Raw genomic sequence first — 16,300 nt, 5'->3', positions numbered from 1 at the left:
TAGTTTTTTTCTTCTTGTGAAGTAATGTTTTGCCAGTTGATGTAGGAAAACATATGCTTAGATTGACCGTGGCCATATTAAAAAAAAACTATCTTGAGAAGCAGAATTGGAGACCACCAACGAAATAGCAGAAATTCTTCAGTTCGGAAACTTAGCAAAATTTTAACCTCGACTCTGTTCAGGATCTCCACTTTGCCAGGATTTTTTATAATATATAGGAAAAATGTAAGCAAAATTTGTGCCTCCACTACTACTAGAATTTTGCAAATAATTCGGGAAAGGTAGGGTGAGAAAAAATTGGAGTAAACTTGTAGTGTCTGCTTTTATTATGACTCTCAAAGGTGCCAACATTGTCCCCTTTGCTGAAACCCCCCAGCCCCCGACCAGTTTCCACAACATCATATTTGATTCCTGTTGTTCCGTATTTTATTGGTTAAATTGGTCACACTAGTTAAGTTTGGAAAAAGCAAAGCGCTTTATATTTCACAATAGATAATGTGGCCAGGGGAAATTTAAAGGGAAAGAGAACATGGCGGACGAAGTGGAGAAGAGGAAATGTAGATTTCTCACCTTGCAAAAAAGGCTAAAAGAGGAGAGACTATTTGTAAAACAAGAAAAAGAACAACTTCGCAAATTAAACGATAAAGTAACTAGTCTAAGCCAGAACTTATTCTATCTGGAATGGAAGACAAGACATCAATGGATAAATGTAGATCGCTTAGTGAATGCTAAAATTAACCCTTCTGACTGCAGCACAACTTCCAGAATCATAGAGTCTGTGAAGTTCGAGGATGCGTCAAGTGCTTTAAATTACGAGGATGGAAAGTATGGAGAGTTCCTTTTTACTCTTAAGCAAAATCCAAAATTAGTTGCAATGATATTAGATTACTGTGATACAAAACGAATAAAAACTACAACAAGACATCTAACTCGGTTACTTATATCTTCTCTTTACGGAAGTTGCTCACAGAGAAAGGATGAAGTTGCAGTTTTAAAGATATTAAAAGAACTTATGTCTCTTCAAGTTTTGACATGTGAGGATTTGCTTTCGTTTTTCTGTGGCAAGAGATCAACAGAAAATGCATTTGCCTGTGTTTTGACATTATTCTCAGAAATGCTCTTTTCGTCAAAGCTATATTTAACTGCTGCCTTGCATGGGACTGTGATGCAAGTAATTGTTGATGATGCTATATTCTTAGATGTCGAAGTTTCCAAAGTGCTAGTAAGAATACCACCAAAAGCTATAATGGATAAATTTGGCAAACCAGGCACTGCCTCATCAAACAGTAAAATAAAAGATCATATGAACACATTGCATAACCACCTAATTAATCTATGCAAGAAATTTTTAAAAAGTTTGCATGATAAAATATATTGTTTTCCACAAAGTTTACGATGGGCAATAGGTCAACTGTACCAGGGCATGATTTTAAAAATGAAATTACCCAGTGCAAATGCAAAAGCCATAATAGCTTACATGATCATGAGTTATTTTATATGTCCAGCTATAATTAATCCAGAACCATATGGAATTAACTCAGATGCTGATATCAGTGAGACTGCAAGGCACAACTTAAGTCAGGTTGCCAGCATATTACGTTCATTAGCACTTCTGGAATGTGGATTAAAAGATGAAAAATTTAAAGTTGTTTTGGAAAGATTTGATCAGGTATATAATCTGTTATGATTATTTAAAAAAAAAAAAAAAATTAAATAATTGCAAATTGGGGTTGATTTTAAATTTTGACCCAAAATTATTTAGAAATTATTTTGCTTAAATATATAATGTATGTATTCATTTATATTTAAATTCAATGTGCAGTTTAAAAGAGTCAGCAGTAAGGACTCTAGTGTCCTGAGTCCCTCTTGGTAACCAATGTGTAAGAAGAAGAGATTTTCTTAAGATTGAAGTTTACTATACAATTTATTTTTTTGATTATGTGATACACTGTGTAATCACCTTGCTCGCAATTTTTTTGAGGTTCCTTTTTTATTGTAAAAACCGAAAGATATACGTAAAAAACATCCTGAAAACTTTATTGAAAATTGAAGATCATAACATGTCCAAATGTTTTACCGAAATAGCAAACTCACCCTAAATTCTCTCTCACAGAGCCACCATTGCAATTCATTGCATGATTCACACGTTCATATACATATGGCATAGTCGACCACAATCTTGGTGATTACATGTCATCACCTAGAATTTAATTAATGAGGGAGAACATGTTTAGCTGCATTTCCATCAGAATACTTTTTATAAATATATCAACAAAGTTCAGACTATGATAAAAACATGAAAGTTTCTCTATGATTTCTCTGTGAATTAAACGTTTTAACTTAATCAAATCAGGTTCTTTACAACACCCAGCTACCTTTTGATGGTGTTTTTGAAGACAGCTTGGCCTTGTTTTTGCCTTACACTTTAAAGCTACTCCTTTGTTCAAACAATTACTTTAATTAGAGAAACTTTCGGGAGAGAAACTTTCATGAATTTGCGATTTTTCGCCATTTTCGCGAAAGTTTATCTCGCGAAAATGTGCGAGTTTCTTCATTCGCAAAAGTTTATTTCGCGAAAGTTTTCGAATTTCTTCATTCGCGAAAGTTTATCCAGTAAGGTATTTTATCATTTTTCACCAAAAACGCACAAAATACTTAGAAATCTTATTTCAAAAAAGAAAATTTAAAACATTTTCAATTATATATGCTAAGAATTTTGAAGTGTTTTCTAACTGAAAAATTCTTGTTCTCGAAAGTTTATCTCCCAAAAATTTGTGAGTTTCTTTATTTGCGAAAGTCAATCTCGCGAAATTTTCCCAATTTCTTCATTCGCGAAAGTTTATCCAAAAAATTTCGCGAAAGTTTCTCCAATTAAAGTAGACGCTTTCTTATGGAAAAAGAATTGTCTGTACATTATTTTGGGGAATTTTATGCTTATAAATTATTTATCTCTATAGTTCTTTAACTATCTTTAAAGTCTCACTTTGGACACTCTTCCCCTTTTAAAGAATCAATAAGAATTATGCAATAACCCTGGTCATAAATAAATTTTAATAAATGGAAGACCGTCTGATAAACAATAATTATCATAATTAGTGGCCAAAAGAGTTATACCAACAATTTCTTTTTGTTGTTTTGTTTTGCTCTGATTTATTGATTTCCAAAAGCAATTTAGCAAACTTCCCTTCCATGCTTATAAAGGCAAGACCATCGGTTTACGATTATTTTGCGTTGGTCCGCTTCTTAACAGGGAATGACTGATCAAGGAAATCGTTAAACATGACAATTGGAAAAAAAACGAAAAAAAATGTGAGAGCTTTAAGTACTTATTTCTAGTTATAGTAACCTTTAGAATTAAACAAAAAAGTATATGTTATAATTTTCTTTCATAAGGGCGATTTTGCACCATTAAGGAAAGTCAATTAAAAAAAATAAACATGTCTTACTTTATTTACTGCATTGTTTCTGCCACGGGGTCGGCATTTTAAATCTTAGAAATAAAGGTGTATTTAATAGAGAGGTAGAATTATTAGGGAGACAGGTTCATTTTTTTAAAGCACAAAAAATCATAAAAACACAAATAAATTCAGGACACATCTGTTCCTTGTGATAAATAATGTACTTTTTCAAATTTTAATTGAAATGTTACATTATAAGTAATAAATATGGTATCTGTTTTAGAGGTTTTAAAGTAAACAATTAAAGCCTCTGCCTTATAGTTTGTTCTAAGAAAACCTGATTAGTTTAAAATTTTGCAGACCCTAACTGATTGGTGTAAAAGGCAATAGGAAAGAAGATTATTTAATGCCAATGTCTATTATGATTTGGCATAATTCAGTAAATGTTAAGAAGTCAAGTAGTATTCATATTAACAGTGACATTAACATGTAAATTTTTACACAGTTTTTTATTATAAATTATGCACAGCAAACAAAAACAATGCTCTATTTATAATATTTTAGTCAGGTAAAATAAAGCAAATTTACATTGTTTTCCATATTAGAAAAATAGAATAATTAAGGCATATGATAAGGTTTAAGAAACATTATTTTAAGCATGGTTTGAGCCATGCATGAGCAATCACACACCATGAAATGAGAAGACATAACACAAAAATATTCTATTACTGTTTTTTTTTAATTGTACCAAAATTTTGATTTTTTAGAATGTTTAATGAAGCAAATACCCTTACAGCATACATAATAATATTATTTGCTTCAGACAAGTAGTTCTTGTCATCTTAAGGTTACTGTAAAGGAAAAAACTCACTTGATGAGTAGTATCAGAAAAACCCTTATAATTTATCAATACTTTTATATTTTTTTTATATTTTTTTGTTTCTGAATGCTTGATGAAAGACTTTTTTGATGGTGCTATTTTCATGAGATGGTAACTTTCCAAAAAGAAAATATAATGAAATAAACACACACCAATTTTTTTTCACCGTACATTTTAAAATAGCTTCTTTTTCCGAACGTGTGTTTTCGCACCATTATATTCAGCATAAATTAAATTAAAAAAGGTTCCCTTTTTTTTTCTAATAACGTCGTTATGAAATTATTTGTAATTATACATAATCATTCAAAAAAATGCATATTTTTTTCTTTCTGTCGTCATAATTCGCTAATCAGTAATTTATACAAAAAAATCCGGGAACCTTTTGTGCATAATTTTTCAGCTTTTCATTACCGAAAATTTCAATGAGCCAATAGGAAGCTTTTGGAAAAAGAGACCACAAATGTAAAGGCATGTATGCGAAAATTTACTAACAAGATATTTGTTTTTAAAGATTTAGGTGTTATAAAAATGTGTGAAGGGTCTCCTTAAAGAGACAAGAGAGGAGTTGAACGTCCTCCACCATACCTTAGTTTAAAGGGGCGATTGTGGAAGTCCCATGAAATGCCACGTAGTGATGGTGTCACTTTAAAAAACACCCAGTCCGGTCTGTGAACGGTTGGCGCTAGGAAGGGCATCCAGCTGTAAAACAATGCCAAAACTCTTTATTAATGGCCGTAAGAATAGTTAATCAGACAAACTGCGTAAACAGGGCTGGAACTCTAAGGAGTGAAGGTGTCGCGCACGGTAGGACAGATGTCAGATGTGAGCATTGTCAGACCGTTACCCAGCTATCACATCACAAGGTAGATAACACTAGGTTGAGGATGGCTAGTGTAAATGTTGGTACTCTGAGAGGTAGAGCAGGTGAAGTAGTTGAAATGTTAGAACGTAGATCTGTTGATATGTGTTGTGTTCAGGAAGTTAGGTGGAGAGGAGCTTCAGTGAGATTTGTGGAAGGTAGGAGGGCAAGGTATAAGCTTTTCTGGATTGGTAATAGTGATGGATATGGAGGAGTTGGCATATTCGTTGCAGAGAAGTGGGTAGAAAAAGTAATAGATGTTATGCGTGTTAATAGTCGTATTATAGTGATAAAGTTTTTGATAGGTAATAGGATTGTCACTTTTCTGTCAGTTTATGCTCCACAGTGTGGACTCAGTGAGGAAGATAAAGATAAGTTTTATGATGAGTTAATAGCAGTCACATCAAAGTTTGGAGACACTGAACTTGTCATGGTGGGCGGCGACTTTAATGGTCATGTTGGGAAGTCATCTGAAGGTTATAGAGGTGTGCATGGAGGCTATGGATTTGGGAGCAGAAATAAGGAAGGGGAGAGATTGCTTGAGTTTGGAATGGCAACGGACATGGTGGTTTGCAACACATCATTCAGTAAGAGACAGAGTAGGCTGATAACATATGAGTCAGGTGGTTGTAAGACACAGATAGATTACTTTTTGGTTAGAAAGTCAGACAAGAAAGTGATGAAGGACGTGAAAGTTATATCGGGGGAAGAGTGTGTTTCCCAGCATAGGTTGCTGGTTTGTGATATTATCTTGAAGAGTGTCAAAGAAGCCAAGGGAAAGTACAGGCCCCGTCGAAAAGTCTGGAAGCTGAAGGAAGAGATTGTAGCAAGACAATTTAGTACAAAAGTTCAGCAGTTAGCCTACAATAGTCAATGTGATAGTGACAATGTTGAAAGTACTTGGACTACTTTGAAGAATTGTCTTCTAGAAGCTTCTGATGATACCTGTGGGTGGACGAAAGGACCAGCTAGACATAGACAGACCTGGTGGTGGAATAATGAGGTTGACCAGTGTATAAAGGAGAAGAGGAAACTTTGGAAAGAGTGGAAGTCAGGTGGTAGTAAAAATATTTACTTAGAAGCTAAGCGTCGCGCTCGTACAGCAGTGTATAAGGCAAAATCAGAAGCAGAGAGAAACAGATTTGCAGATGTGTTAAGAAGGGAAGACCAGCGCAATGAGGTATTCAAGATAGCAAAGCAAATGAAGAAGACTAATCAAGATATTGTAGGTGAGAAGTGTATACGTAATGATAAAGGTGTTTTGGCTAGCACAGAGGAGGAGAAAAGGGTAGCTTGGAAGAATCATTATCAGAGGTTGCTTAACACTGAGTTTGATTGGGACGAGGATAATTTGGGGCCAGCTATGCAGATCAAGACAGAATGGGTAGTGGAGGCTATTAGGAAATTGAAGATTGGCAAGGCTGCAGGAGTATCAGGTATTGTTGCAGAGATGGTAAAAGCATCTGGATATATTGGAGTTGAGCTTATTACAAGTCTTGCTAACCAGATTATAAAGGATGGTGCTATTCCGAGTGAGTGGCAGTCGAGTGTAATAGTGAATTGTTTCAAGGGCAAGGGTGATGCATTAGAAAGGGGTAACTATAGAGGTTTGAAGTTGGTTGATCAAGTAATGAAAGTTATTGAAAGAGTAATTGATAAGTTACTTAGAGAAAGAATTGATATAGATAAGATGCAATTTGGTTTTGTTCCAGGGCGTGGCACTACAGATGCAATATTTTTACTCAGACAGCTTCAGGAAAAGTATTTAGGAAAGAGAAAGAATCTCTATTTTGCCTTTGTAGATTTAGAGAAAGCTTTTGATAGAGTGCCACGTAAAGTTATTAGGTGGGCCATGAGAAAATTAGGTGTGGATGAGTGGCTAGTTACGATGGTACAGTCTATGTGCAGCAATGCTAGAAGTCGTGTCAGGATTAACGATTCACTTAGTGATGAATTTAGTGTAAATGTTGGTGTACATCAGGGTTCTGTACTTAGTCCTTTGTTGTTTATTCTAGTCTTAGAAGCGCTGTCGATGGAGTTCAGAACAGGTTGTCCATGGGATTTATTGTATGCAGATGATTTGGTTCTCATAGCAGAGTCGTTGGAAGAATTAGTTGTAAAGTTTGAGAAGTGGAAGAAAGAACTAGAAGAGAAAGGGCTGAAGGTAAACACAGCAAAGTCTAAAGTCATAATAAGTAGCATTGCAGCCAAGTGTGACCTTGTAGTTGGAAAGTGGCCTTGTGGAGTTTGCAGGAAAGGGGTTGGTAGTAACTCAATTTTTTGTCAGACTTGCAAGCATTGGGTAAGAAGTGCAGTAGTATTGGTGGTAGGTTAAGAGCTGACATTCAGTTTGTATGTAAGCGTTGCAAAGGTGAGATTATAGAGAATGAAGTATTTCCAGCTTTAATGATGTACAACAGTGGCTCGTTAGAGATAGTTAAGAACTTCTGTTACTTAGGTGATATGTTGGGCAGTGAAGGGGGTGTTGGAAGAAGTGTTACTTGCAGGATAGGTTCTGCTTGGAAAAAGTTTAGAGAGTTACTTCCTTTATTGACTAGCAGAGTCCTGTCAATTGAGGTAAAAGGTAGGTTGTATGAGGCCTGTGTAAGAAGTGTTATGTTGTACGGTAGTGAGACATGGGCAGTGAAGCAGGAAGATCTTGACCGTTTAGAAAGGAATGATATGAGAATGGTTAGGTGGATGTGTAATGCCAGTCTGAGAGACAGAAAGAGTTCAGATGAGCTAAGAAGCAGGCTAAGTCTCCGTAGAATTAAAGATGTTATCCAGATAAGAAGATTGAATTGGCTGGGGCACTTGGAAAGAATGGAGGAGGATAATTGGGTAAGAAAGTGTAGAGACTTGATAGTTCCTGGGGCAAAGCCCAGAGGCAGACCGAGAAAGACTTGGCAGGAGGTTATAAGGACAGACTTGATAGAGAAGAAGTTGAGTTTAGATCTAACACAGTCTAGATCAGATTGGAAGAGGGTCATTAATATACCCCGTCCAACCCATGCTAGCATGGAAAACGGACGTTAAGCCGAGAATGATGATGATGATGTGAACTGAGTATGCAGAAAGATGATAGAAGTGCGAACCTTTTTCTTTATGCTGAATATGCGTGCACACGCTCAGAATCATTAATAGACAGACTTCAGGTTTACAAGAGACAGCTCATATGCATATTCCTTAACTTTGATTTTTTTTAATTCGGGAGTTCCATATTATGCATAATGTTTACAAAAAAAATGCTCAACTCATTTTGCACATATTTTTTCATAGGTGTGAAGGATATAACAGCTTTAAAAAGGCTTTTTCCAGAAAAAAGGGATGTTCCAAATATTTTCATAGACTATAAAAATATGTCATTGGAAAGAGAATTTTTTTTCTATATTCTAAAAAAAATTGTTTCCTTTACAGTAACCTTAAGCAACACAAAAACTTTATTTGTCATGCTGTTTAGTTGATGAAATAGTTTTTTTTAAAAAAATTAAAACCAATCCAAAAATACTTTAACTGTTATTATTAACAAAATAACATGCACTGTGTTAGATTAGTCATTGACTAAATATTTTAGATTTTTTTTAACCAAACGGTTTAGCTGTGTAAAATTTTAAACAAGTCAGTTCTATATTATCAGAACTTTACAGTGATGGCAATTTAATGAGTTTCCTCTCTTTAGTTAAAAATTTTTATGCAAATATATATAAGTATTTAAGTTTTACCCTGATAAAAAAAATATGTATAGCACATTTTTTTTTTGTAGGGGTTTATGATGTCATACGTTTCAAGTCTACTCAATGGTGCTGAAAATATTGACATGGAATTTCAGGATGAAGTTTCTGCTTCAGTTGTCCAATCCTCCATATTAATAACGGAACATGATCTGAAAACTTTGGTAATGTTTTGTTTGGTTTCTTTGTAAATTATAATGCAACAATTAGGTCTCTAATTTCATTATGACAGGTCTGGAGCAGAGGATGTTGATATCAGGCCTTGCCATGAGTATCCAGCACTTAATCTCATGTAGCGCTTGCATGTATTCATGCCTGGGGAGCTTGATTATGACTTTAATTAATTACAGTTTTCGTCAAATTATAATTATACTTATACTTATATACAAGTTAAGTACAGCATCATTTTGAGAGTGATTGTAAAAACATTAAACATTTTCAAGTTTTCAAGTTTCACCTTGTCTTGTGTTGCATATTCACCCAGAACAACAAAATTGATTTTAAATTTAAACAGATATTCGTTAGGTTACCTCTTTTTTGTTCATGGTTTGGTTATAAAGAAACTAACTACAGTGGTATATACATTGTTGTACTTTACATAGATTAATTGCTTGAAGCTACTTCAAACATACGAAGTACCAAAATTAAATGAAGAAGGACTTGAAGAACTCTTAGATGTGCTCCCCGCCCCTCCACGACGCTGGACGAAAGAGGTGCCAGCACGAAATGTAAAATCAATGCCTCCTAACTTGGACATTAGTACTCCAGTACCTCCTCCAAGAAATAACAAATTGAAGAAACTAAACAGTAGTAGTTCACCATCGAATGTTAGTATTTTCGTTGCATTTTTACATAACATTACATTTGTTGTTTGGTTTGATTATCCTGTACTCCTCAAATACAGACTTTTTTTGCTAGAAGGTATTTTCGGACCTAAACTCATGGCTATACCATCTGAAAAAAGCTAACCTTTAAAAAAATATAAATAATTTTACAATTTCAGCATTATTTAATTTGATTAAGCAATGAATTTATGTCACTGATTTACTGCGGTGATTTTCCAGCAGATAAAATATTGTATTGACTTTTTACATGTTAAACACCATACACCATTTAAAAATTTGAGCAAACTGGTAAAGCGTAACTGTCTAAGACGGAAGAACCAAGCGAATTTTGTTTAGTAAACTAAAGCAAATTTTAACTAAAAGTTTGTGAACCATGTTCAAAAATTACAACCTTACTTATCCAGCATTTAAACATTCAATGCTAAAGGCTTCATTACACAGAAGTGTACCTTATAGAAAGTGACAGAATTTGCTAAGAATGTCATTGTTTTTATAAATCAACCGTACAATCTTTGTGCAGAATTACTTTCCTATTATTTTTGTTTATAGGCGTCCAAAAATCAGGAAGATATCGAGCAACTAAAAGTAGACCTAAATAAAATGATTACGAATGACGAGCCGGTGCTAGTTGTTCCCTTGGGAAATGAAATTGAACAATACCCAGGAATGCTTTCTGAGGAAAAGGTTTGGTTTTTTAATTTATTGTAGAAAATTTATCTAACTTCTATTAAAAGAATGGGTTCTTACTGAAGTAGGGAAGATTTAATGTGACCATCGATGATCAAAGATTTATTTATTTTCTCCCGAGTATTTATGCTCTTTTTTGGAACGTATTTTTTTATATATTCAAGGTATTGGGTTTAAACACAAATCTCTCAACTGCTTATGATATTGATACAACAGATGAAGAACGACGAAGGAGAGCATCAAGTTTAATGTTGGATGCATTGCATGAATTTTTCCCCCAGGAGAACTTGATTGACATAAATGACATGAGCAATGTGTCATCAGATTCTGATATTATTGACAGTAAGGAATTGAATTCTGTGAAACAGACTAGCTCAAGGGCCGTTGAGTTAGATGGTGTATTTTTTGAAGCAACTCTCCCTCCTAAAGCGACATCGGATAATGCACAAAAATCTGTTCCTGTTGACAATCTTCTCGATTTTGGGCAAGACTCAGCAAGTCCAAGATTGCCAGTAAAGAAACACCATTCCAAGCATGTATCAAGTGGATTGATTGATCAACCTCTGATCAGTTTGGAAAATGACATTTTTGTTGACTCTAGCAAACCACTTGACTTAAACTCAACATCAGGTAAGAGTGAATTAACCTCTATGATTAGTGGAGATGGTGGTATCAATGCTATTTTACAAGCAGCTGCGATTCCATCACCGACAGCTGTTAAAAACAGTGAGTTTCAAGATCCGTGGTCCCCGAGTGTGACTGGTACTAGTGATCCGTGGAGCACTTCTAGTACACAGGCTGTAACACCTAAAGGAGATGAAACAAAGGGATTTGAGAGTAATTTTACACCCGTAACCACACCCACTAGAAAAACGAGCCAGTCTGGAAAGAAAAAACATTCTGTTGACCCCAAGTATGCTGCATATAGTGAAAATATACAAAGAGAAAAAAAGTTATCATCAAGCAAAATGGTTGAAAGCAACTCACATGAAGAAATTGTCAAATTAGCTCGAAAGAAATCTCACGGAGCGTGGTTCAAAGATAAAATTTCAACTAAGTTAGGAGGTGGCTTGAGACAAACACCAAAGAAATCTGACAATTTTCTTAAGAAAGATCGAAAAGTATCGGAAACTCATACGGATCATCATCAACTTAAGGCTGGTACGCCGATGCAAGCATCAGTTGCTTCCAAAGTTAAATCGGCTTCTATTATATCTAGAGGATCGGGATCAGAAGGTAAATTTATTTATTTATTTCTAAACCTTTAGTTAGAATGGTTTTCACAAGAATTCTTTGCTTCTGGAAAAGTGTTTGTAAAAAGTTTTTTTAATTGTTTGATTAAACGAGTTTCTTTTCCACTTTTTCAGTTGACGTAAGTGAAGCAATCATGGCGAAATACAGGAATATGACACTAGAATCCTCGAACGAAGGTCTTGATCAACCATTCGGTACTCCACATTCGTCTCAAATGGAAGACGTTGCAATGCAAGTGCATAAAGACGAGGTCATTTTTGATGACGAGTTCAAATTCGAGGACGCCAAAAAGAAACTTCGAACTGTGCTATGCACTTCAGATCAAACATTAATACCAAGGTGAAACTTTTAGTATGGTTTAACCTTTTTTATGTCAATGGTTTTGGTTCTTTACATGGTTTTTTATAAGCAATACAAAATTGAGGCTGAAGTTAGATTTTCTTTAAGGTTTTGTATTTTGCAACCTTAACTGTTGCTTACTCGTTGCTTGTTGATTTTATTCTTTGGAACATCAAATTCACGTTTGTTTGCGCAGTTACGCTAGTGTGTCAGTCGAAATCAAACTTCGGTTTTAATTTGTTGTTGCACAAAACTTGCATGACTTTTAAAATATTGCTGTTTTAGGACCCCTGTTGTTTTTCCTTTTTCCTTTACTAACTTTATCCTGGTTGTTACTTCCAAGTTGCTTTGTCTTTTTAAAGGATTTGAGCCTCGTGTTGGCTATAAGATGTTGTTTATAAAAAAGGGTGCATAAATTCATTTTTGTTGTTGTTGTAGTGACGCAAGAAGTTTTGATCACCTCATGTTGACCATGTTACAAGCAAAGTTAGCAGAAGCTATTAACATACAGAATCGTTTTTCTGTGGCACAACTTCATGAAACGTTGAGAAGTATTAAACAATTGCCAGACGACAGGTAGAGGGGATTATTTGTAGTCAGACAAAAAAAGAAATTTCTGCTATTTTGACAAAACAAAGCTCATTTTGAACTTTCTTTCTTTATGTTTCACACTGGACTTTGTTACGTGGCTAACTGATTGGTTTAGAAATAGAAGGGACCAGTATAGTAACAAACGAGATCCCATTAGGATTGAAGTTACCTTTGATTTTTTTTAAATTTACGACCTTCAAAGCGTTGTTCAAATTGTAAAGTTTTTCTGTATTAGAATAGAGAAAATAATATTTTGAAAGCTATCTAAGTACCTCTGAAAAAAATTAGGGGTTATCCCCCCCTACGCGGCCCTTGAGTTTCGTTGTCTCTATCTTAGTTATGGCTACAACGTGAACAATTCACTTTTGATTTAGTTGTGAAAAACTTGTACAAAAGCTGGAAGAAGATTACGAACAAAGGTCGAAGTATATTTCCTACTTAACCCGAAGTAAACAGGGCCTGTTGTCAACCATTTGTCATTTGGAACAAACCACTACAAAGTTACAAAGGTGGAATACTTGTTCGTATTACTGTGCTATTAACAATATGTCTTTCAAAGTGTCTTCGGCCTTCTTACCAAAACAGTCATCAGTATCTGCTGTTGTACCGATTATGACTTGTATACATTAAGTTCTTTTTGGTGCAGTTGATGTAACGAATGTGAATTAATATAAATTGAGATCTTCTTGGTGTAGCCTGGTTGATGTAACAAATGTGACTCAGTATTATACGTTATATTCTTCACCTTGTAGAGACAAAGTGATTTGTCGTAAATATTTTACCACGCTTGCTGTACGTCTATTTCTTGAAACGCAAGAACGAAAAAAAGAAATCATTGGTTTTGGACAAAACTTTAACTCGACAAAAATGTTGGATGAAAAAGTAAGATTTTGACTAGCTTTTATTTTGTACCTTAAAGAATAGAGTTTTTAAATTATTCTTTCTGGAAATAATAAAAAAGTTTTTGTGGCTTCCCGTGATTTTCTTGATTTCGCTGTTATTGCTGGCTGTTTTTTTATTTGGAGCAATTATTTTTCAGTGTGCTTTGTTAAGCGACTTTCTTGAAAAACTTCACGTTGATATGCTTAAAGATGCAACTTGGACATGTGAGTTGTTGTTATGGTTAATAAATAGGTCAAAAATTGTTCCAAAGCTGGTGAAGCTTACTCATGCTATAGTAAAGTTCAATGTTAACATGATGTAATTTATTGTTAGCAGGACACTGACATGTGTGGTTTACTACATAGAAAAAGAAATTGGGGACAATAATCAATTTGTCAAATTTAGGCTTCTTTAACTCTATTTTTCGTACATTTTGTAGTGAATTTTGTTCACCGAAAAATGGCTTTTTTGGAAATTTATACTCTATACTATCAACCCTATATTATTATTTAAACTCTTTATTCTTTAAACCTCCTTGATATTACCCATTGGCAACAAAGGATATAATTTTGTTTTCATCCCTGTTTTAGTAATTTTAAAAAATCGTACCTAGCAGACTCAATCTTACCTCAGTTTTGAAATTTTAGAATTGAACAGTTCTGATATATCTAAAAACTAACCCAACCACTATGTACCATTTAGATTGCAACGATGAAGAACTTGAAGACGTGAAAGTGGCGACAGAACGCACGATCATGAGCAGAATATACAAAGAAGCATTTTATCCAAACGGTGTCACCGATATTGAAAATGATAGGTATATTTCTTTCTTTAGTAAGTTCGAGAGATTGGTATGTTTCCTTTTTACATTCAATGATAGGTACATTTCATTGTTTGCTATACGTAAAACATAGGTATGTTTTTATGAAACGTATGACTTAAAATGAAATGCTTTTATCACAATAAAAAAACACAGTTGAGAATAAATTTATGTAACAAAAAAATATAAAAATAGCTGAGAAACCTTCAAGGTTGAAACGTTTTTTTGCTTAAAAACTAACGCCGTTTATCAATTCTTTCACACAGGCCGTAAAAAAGCTCCCCTAATTCAACTTTCCTCTTGTTTTAGAATATTTCATGAGCATATCAAGTGTCTGTCGAAAGTCATCACTTTATCACACCCTGCTCTTCAGATACCAAAGGTAAGTAAACTCTTCCCTACATCGTACATGTATTGGAGCAAGATTTTCGCAGCCGTATTATCAGTCTAAAAGAACGATCACTTCGGCATGTTTGATAAAAAAGTTTCTGTTTGTTTACAGACATATCAAAAAGAAGCTCCTTGGCCTTCAGCGCAAACAGAACTGTTGATGGTGAACGCTTACAAGGTCGGGGCTTTTAAATCATTTTAGGATGTTTGCTTTTTATTGCGGCTGTTTCAATTTTCTTTAGAGTGTTTGTAAGGCGCCACGTTACTCATTTTTTATCTTTCGTTTCTGAACAATCCTTATTTTATCATGATCCCTGTCTGTACTAACCAAAATTTTTCATTCTCTAACATTAGACGGCAGCCGATAAACTAGCATGTATCCACCGCTGTTGTGTTACCATTATGAATCTACTAAGCATGGCGTCGGATAAGCAGGCACCCGGGGCTGACGACTTTGTTCCTGTACTTGTGTACGTGGTGTTAAGAGCCAATCCACCGAACTTGCTCTCCACTAAGCAATATGTGAACACGTTTTACGAAACACGGTTGAGTGGGGAGGAATATTATTGTTGGATGCAATTTTGTGCGGCTTTAGAATTTATTAAAACGATGACCTCTCCGGAAAGATGAACAAATAAGAAAGATGGTATTGATTAAATATTATATTTTTTTTTTTTTTGTTAATTTTAAAGAGTACTCTATTTTAGTCCTAGTAGAAATTTAGTAATTTTAAAATTTTCAAACTTGTATCATGGTAGAGATGTATTTTTTTCCGGCTAAACAACGTAACATGTTGTATGTTGCAATTCCTGGAAACCAAACCTTGCATATTTTAGAGACAACACAGAACAGGGGTTAGCCGAATTAAAATAGTAAACTCTATCTCACCAATGCGAAGGAGCTAGCCCTTTCCAACTTTTTGTTGTCTGTGCCATTCTTACCGGGCGTATTCTGTGGTTACTATACCGTGTGTATAGTTTCGTTGAGTTGTACTATGCTTTCAGTGCTGAGTGTACAAACTCCTCCAAGTTGGCCCTACTGTTGACGTTTAGAAGGGATGCTCAAGCCACTTGACCTATATCTTAATTTCTTCACAATGCCTAAGATGTGATATTTCCAAAAAATTGAATTGTCATTTGGTTTAATACTTAATATGTCAGAAATTTTTTCATGAAATTTCAAATTTTTTTGGTATCGTATGGTTTGTTACAGTCGCAAAATTGGATTCAACAGATTTTTTATTTTTCTTGAACCGCCAACTTTTCTGACATCAAATGAAATTTGTAACTTAGATATTTCAAAAAACTTGTAAAAAAGTTGGCAGATTTTGTTATAGCAACGAGGAGAAAACATACACCTGGGAGAGAATTAAATTGATTTTACTGTTTTTAATATAGAAGATTATTTAAATTATAATTTAACTTTTTTGTAACATCTTTTTCTTTCATATTTTTGTTAATTGTTTTGTGTAATTTATAAACGAATATTTTTTTTTAATCGGAGCAAGATCTCGTTTCCAGGACTCCCTTGGTGACTGGGATTTTAACAAATGTCGCAAGAACTTTTTCTTTCTTTTGTAAAGATATGGAGTTAAAGTCCTCCTAACCCGAGTTTTGTGAAGTTC

At 34.4% G+C, this 16,300-nt stretch overlaps 1 protein-coding gene across 1 annotated transcript; it reads left to right on the top strand.

Moving 5' to 3' along the window:
• The first annotated feature begins 484 nt into the window (after positions 1 to 484).
• Positions 485 to 16,286, top strand: LOC130612273 (GTPase-activating protein and VPS9 domain-containing protein 1-like). The gene is made up of 14 exons (XM_057433579.1): positions 485 to 1,669; positions 8,901 to 9,032; positions 9,471 to 9,695; positions 10,263 to 10,397; positions 10,565 to 11,636; positions 11,768 to 11,993; positions 12,432 to 12,569; positions 12,959 to 13,093; positions 13,337 to 13,466; positions 13,624 to 13,690; positions 14,169 to 14,283; positions 14,596 to 14,668; positions 14,789 to 14,854; positions 15,031 to 16,286. Exons 1-14 carry the CDS (start codon positions 530 to 532, stop codon positions 15,304 to 15,306), a joined length of 3,930 nt encoding a protein of 1,309 aa, XP_057289562.1. The 5' UTR covers positions 485 to 529; the 3' UTR covers positions 15,307 to 16,286.
• Positions 16,287 to 16,300: the final 14 nt, after the last annotated feature.

Source organism: Hydractinia symbiolongicarpus, chromosome 10 (genome assembly GCF_029227915.1).
Source record: "Hydractinia symbiolongicarpus strain clone_291-10 chromosome 10, HSymV2.1, whole genome shotgun sequence".
In the NCBI taxonomy this organism is placed as follows: Eukaryota; Metazoa; Cnidaria; class Hydrozoa; order Anthoathecata; family Hydractiniidae; genus Hydractinia; species Hydractinia symbiolongicarpus.
This window is presented reverse-complemented; position numbering and strand designations above follow the sequence as displayed.

What these genes read in the sequence shown, in the direction of transcription:
- LOC130612273 (XM_057433579.1), top strand. Translation starts at nt 530, where the DNA reads ATGGCGGACGAAGTGGAGAAGAGGAAATGTAGATTTCTCACCTTGCAA. An exon ending in ACCGATATTGAAAATGATAG is followed by an intron (nt 14,284 to 14,595) that starts GTATATTTCTTT and finishes CTCTTGTTTTAG; the next exon opens with AATATTTCATGAGCATATCA. An exon ending in TGATGGTGAACGCTTACAAG is followed by an intron (nt 14,855 to 15,030) that starts GTCGGGGCTTTT and finishes CTCTAACATTAG; the next exon opens with ACGGCAGCCGATAAACTAGC.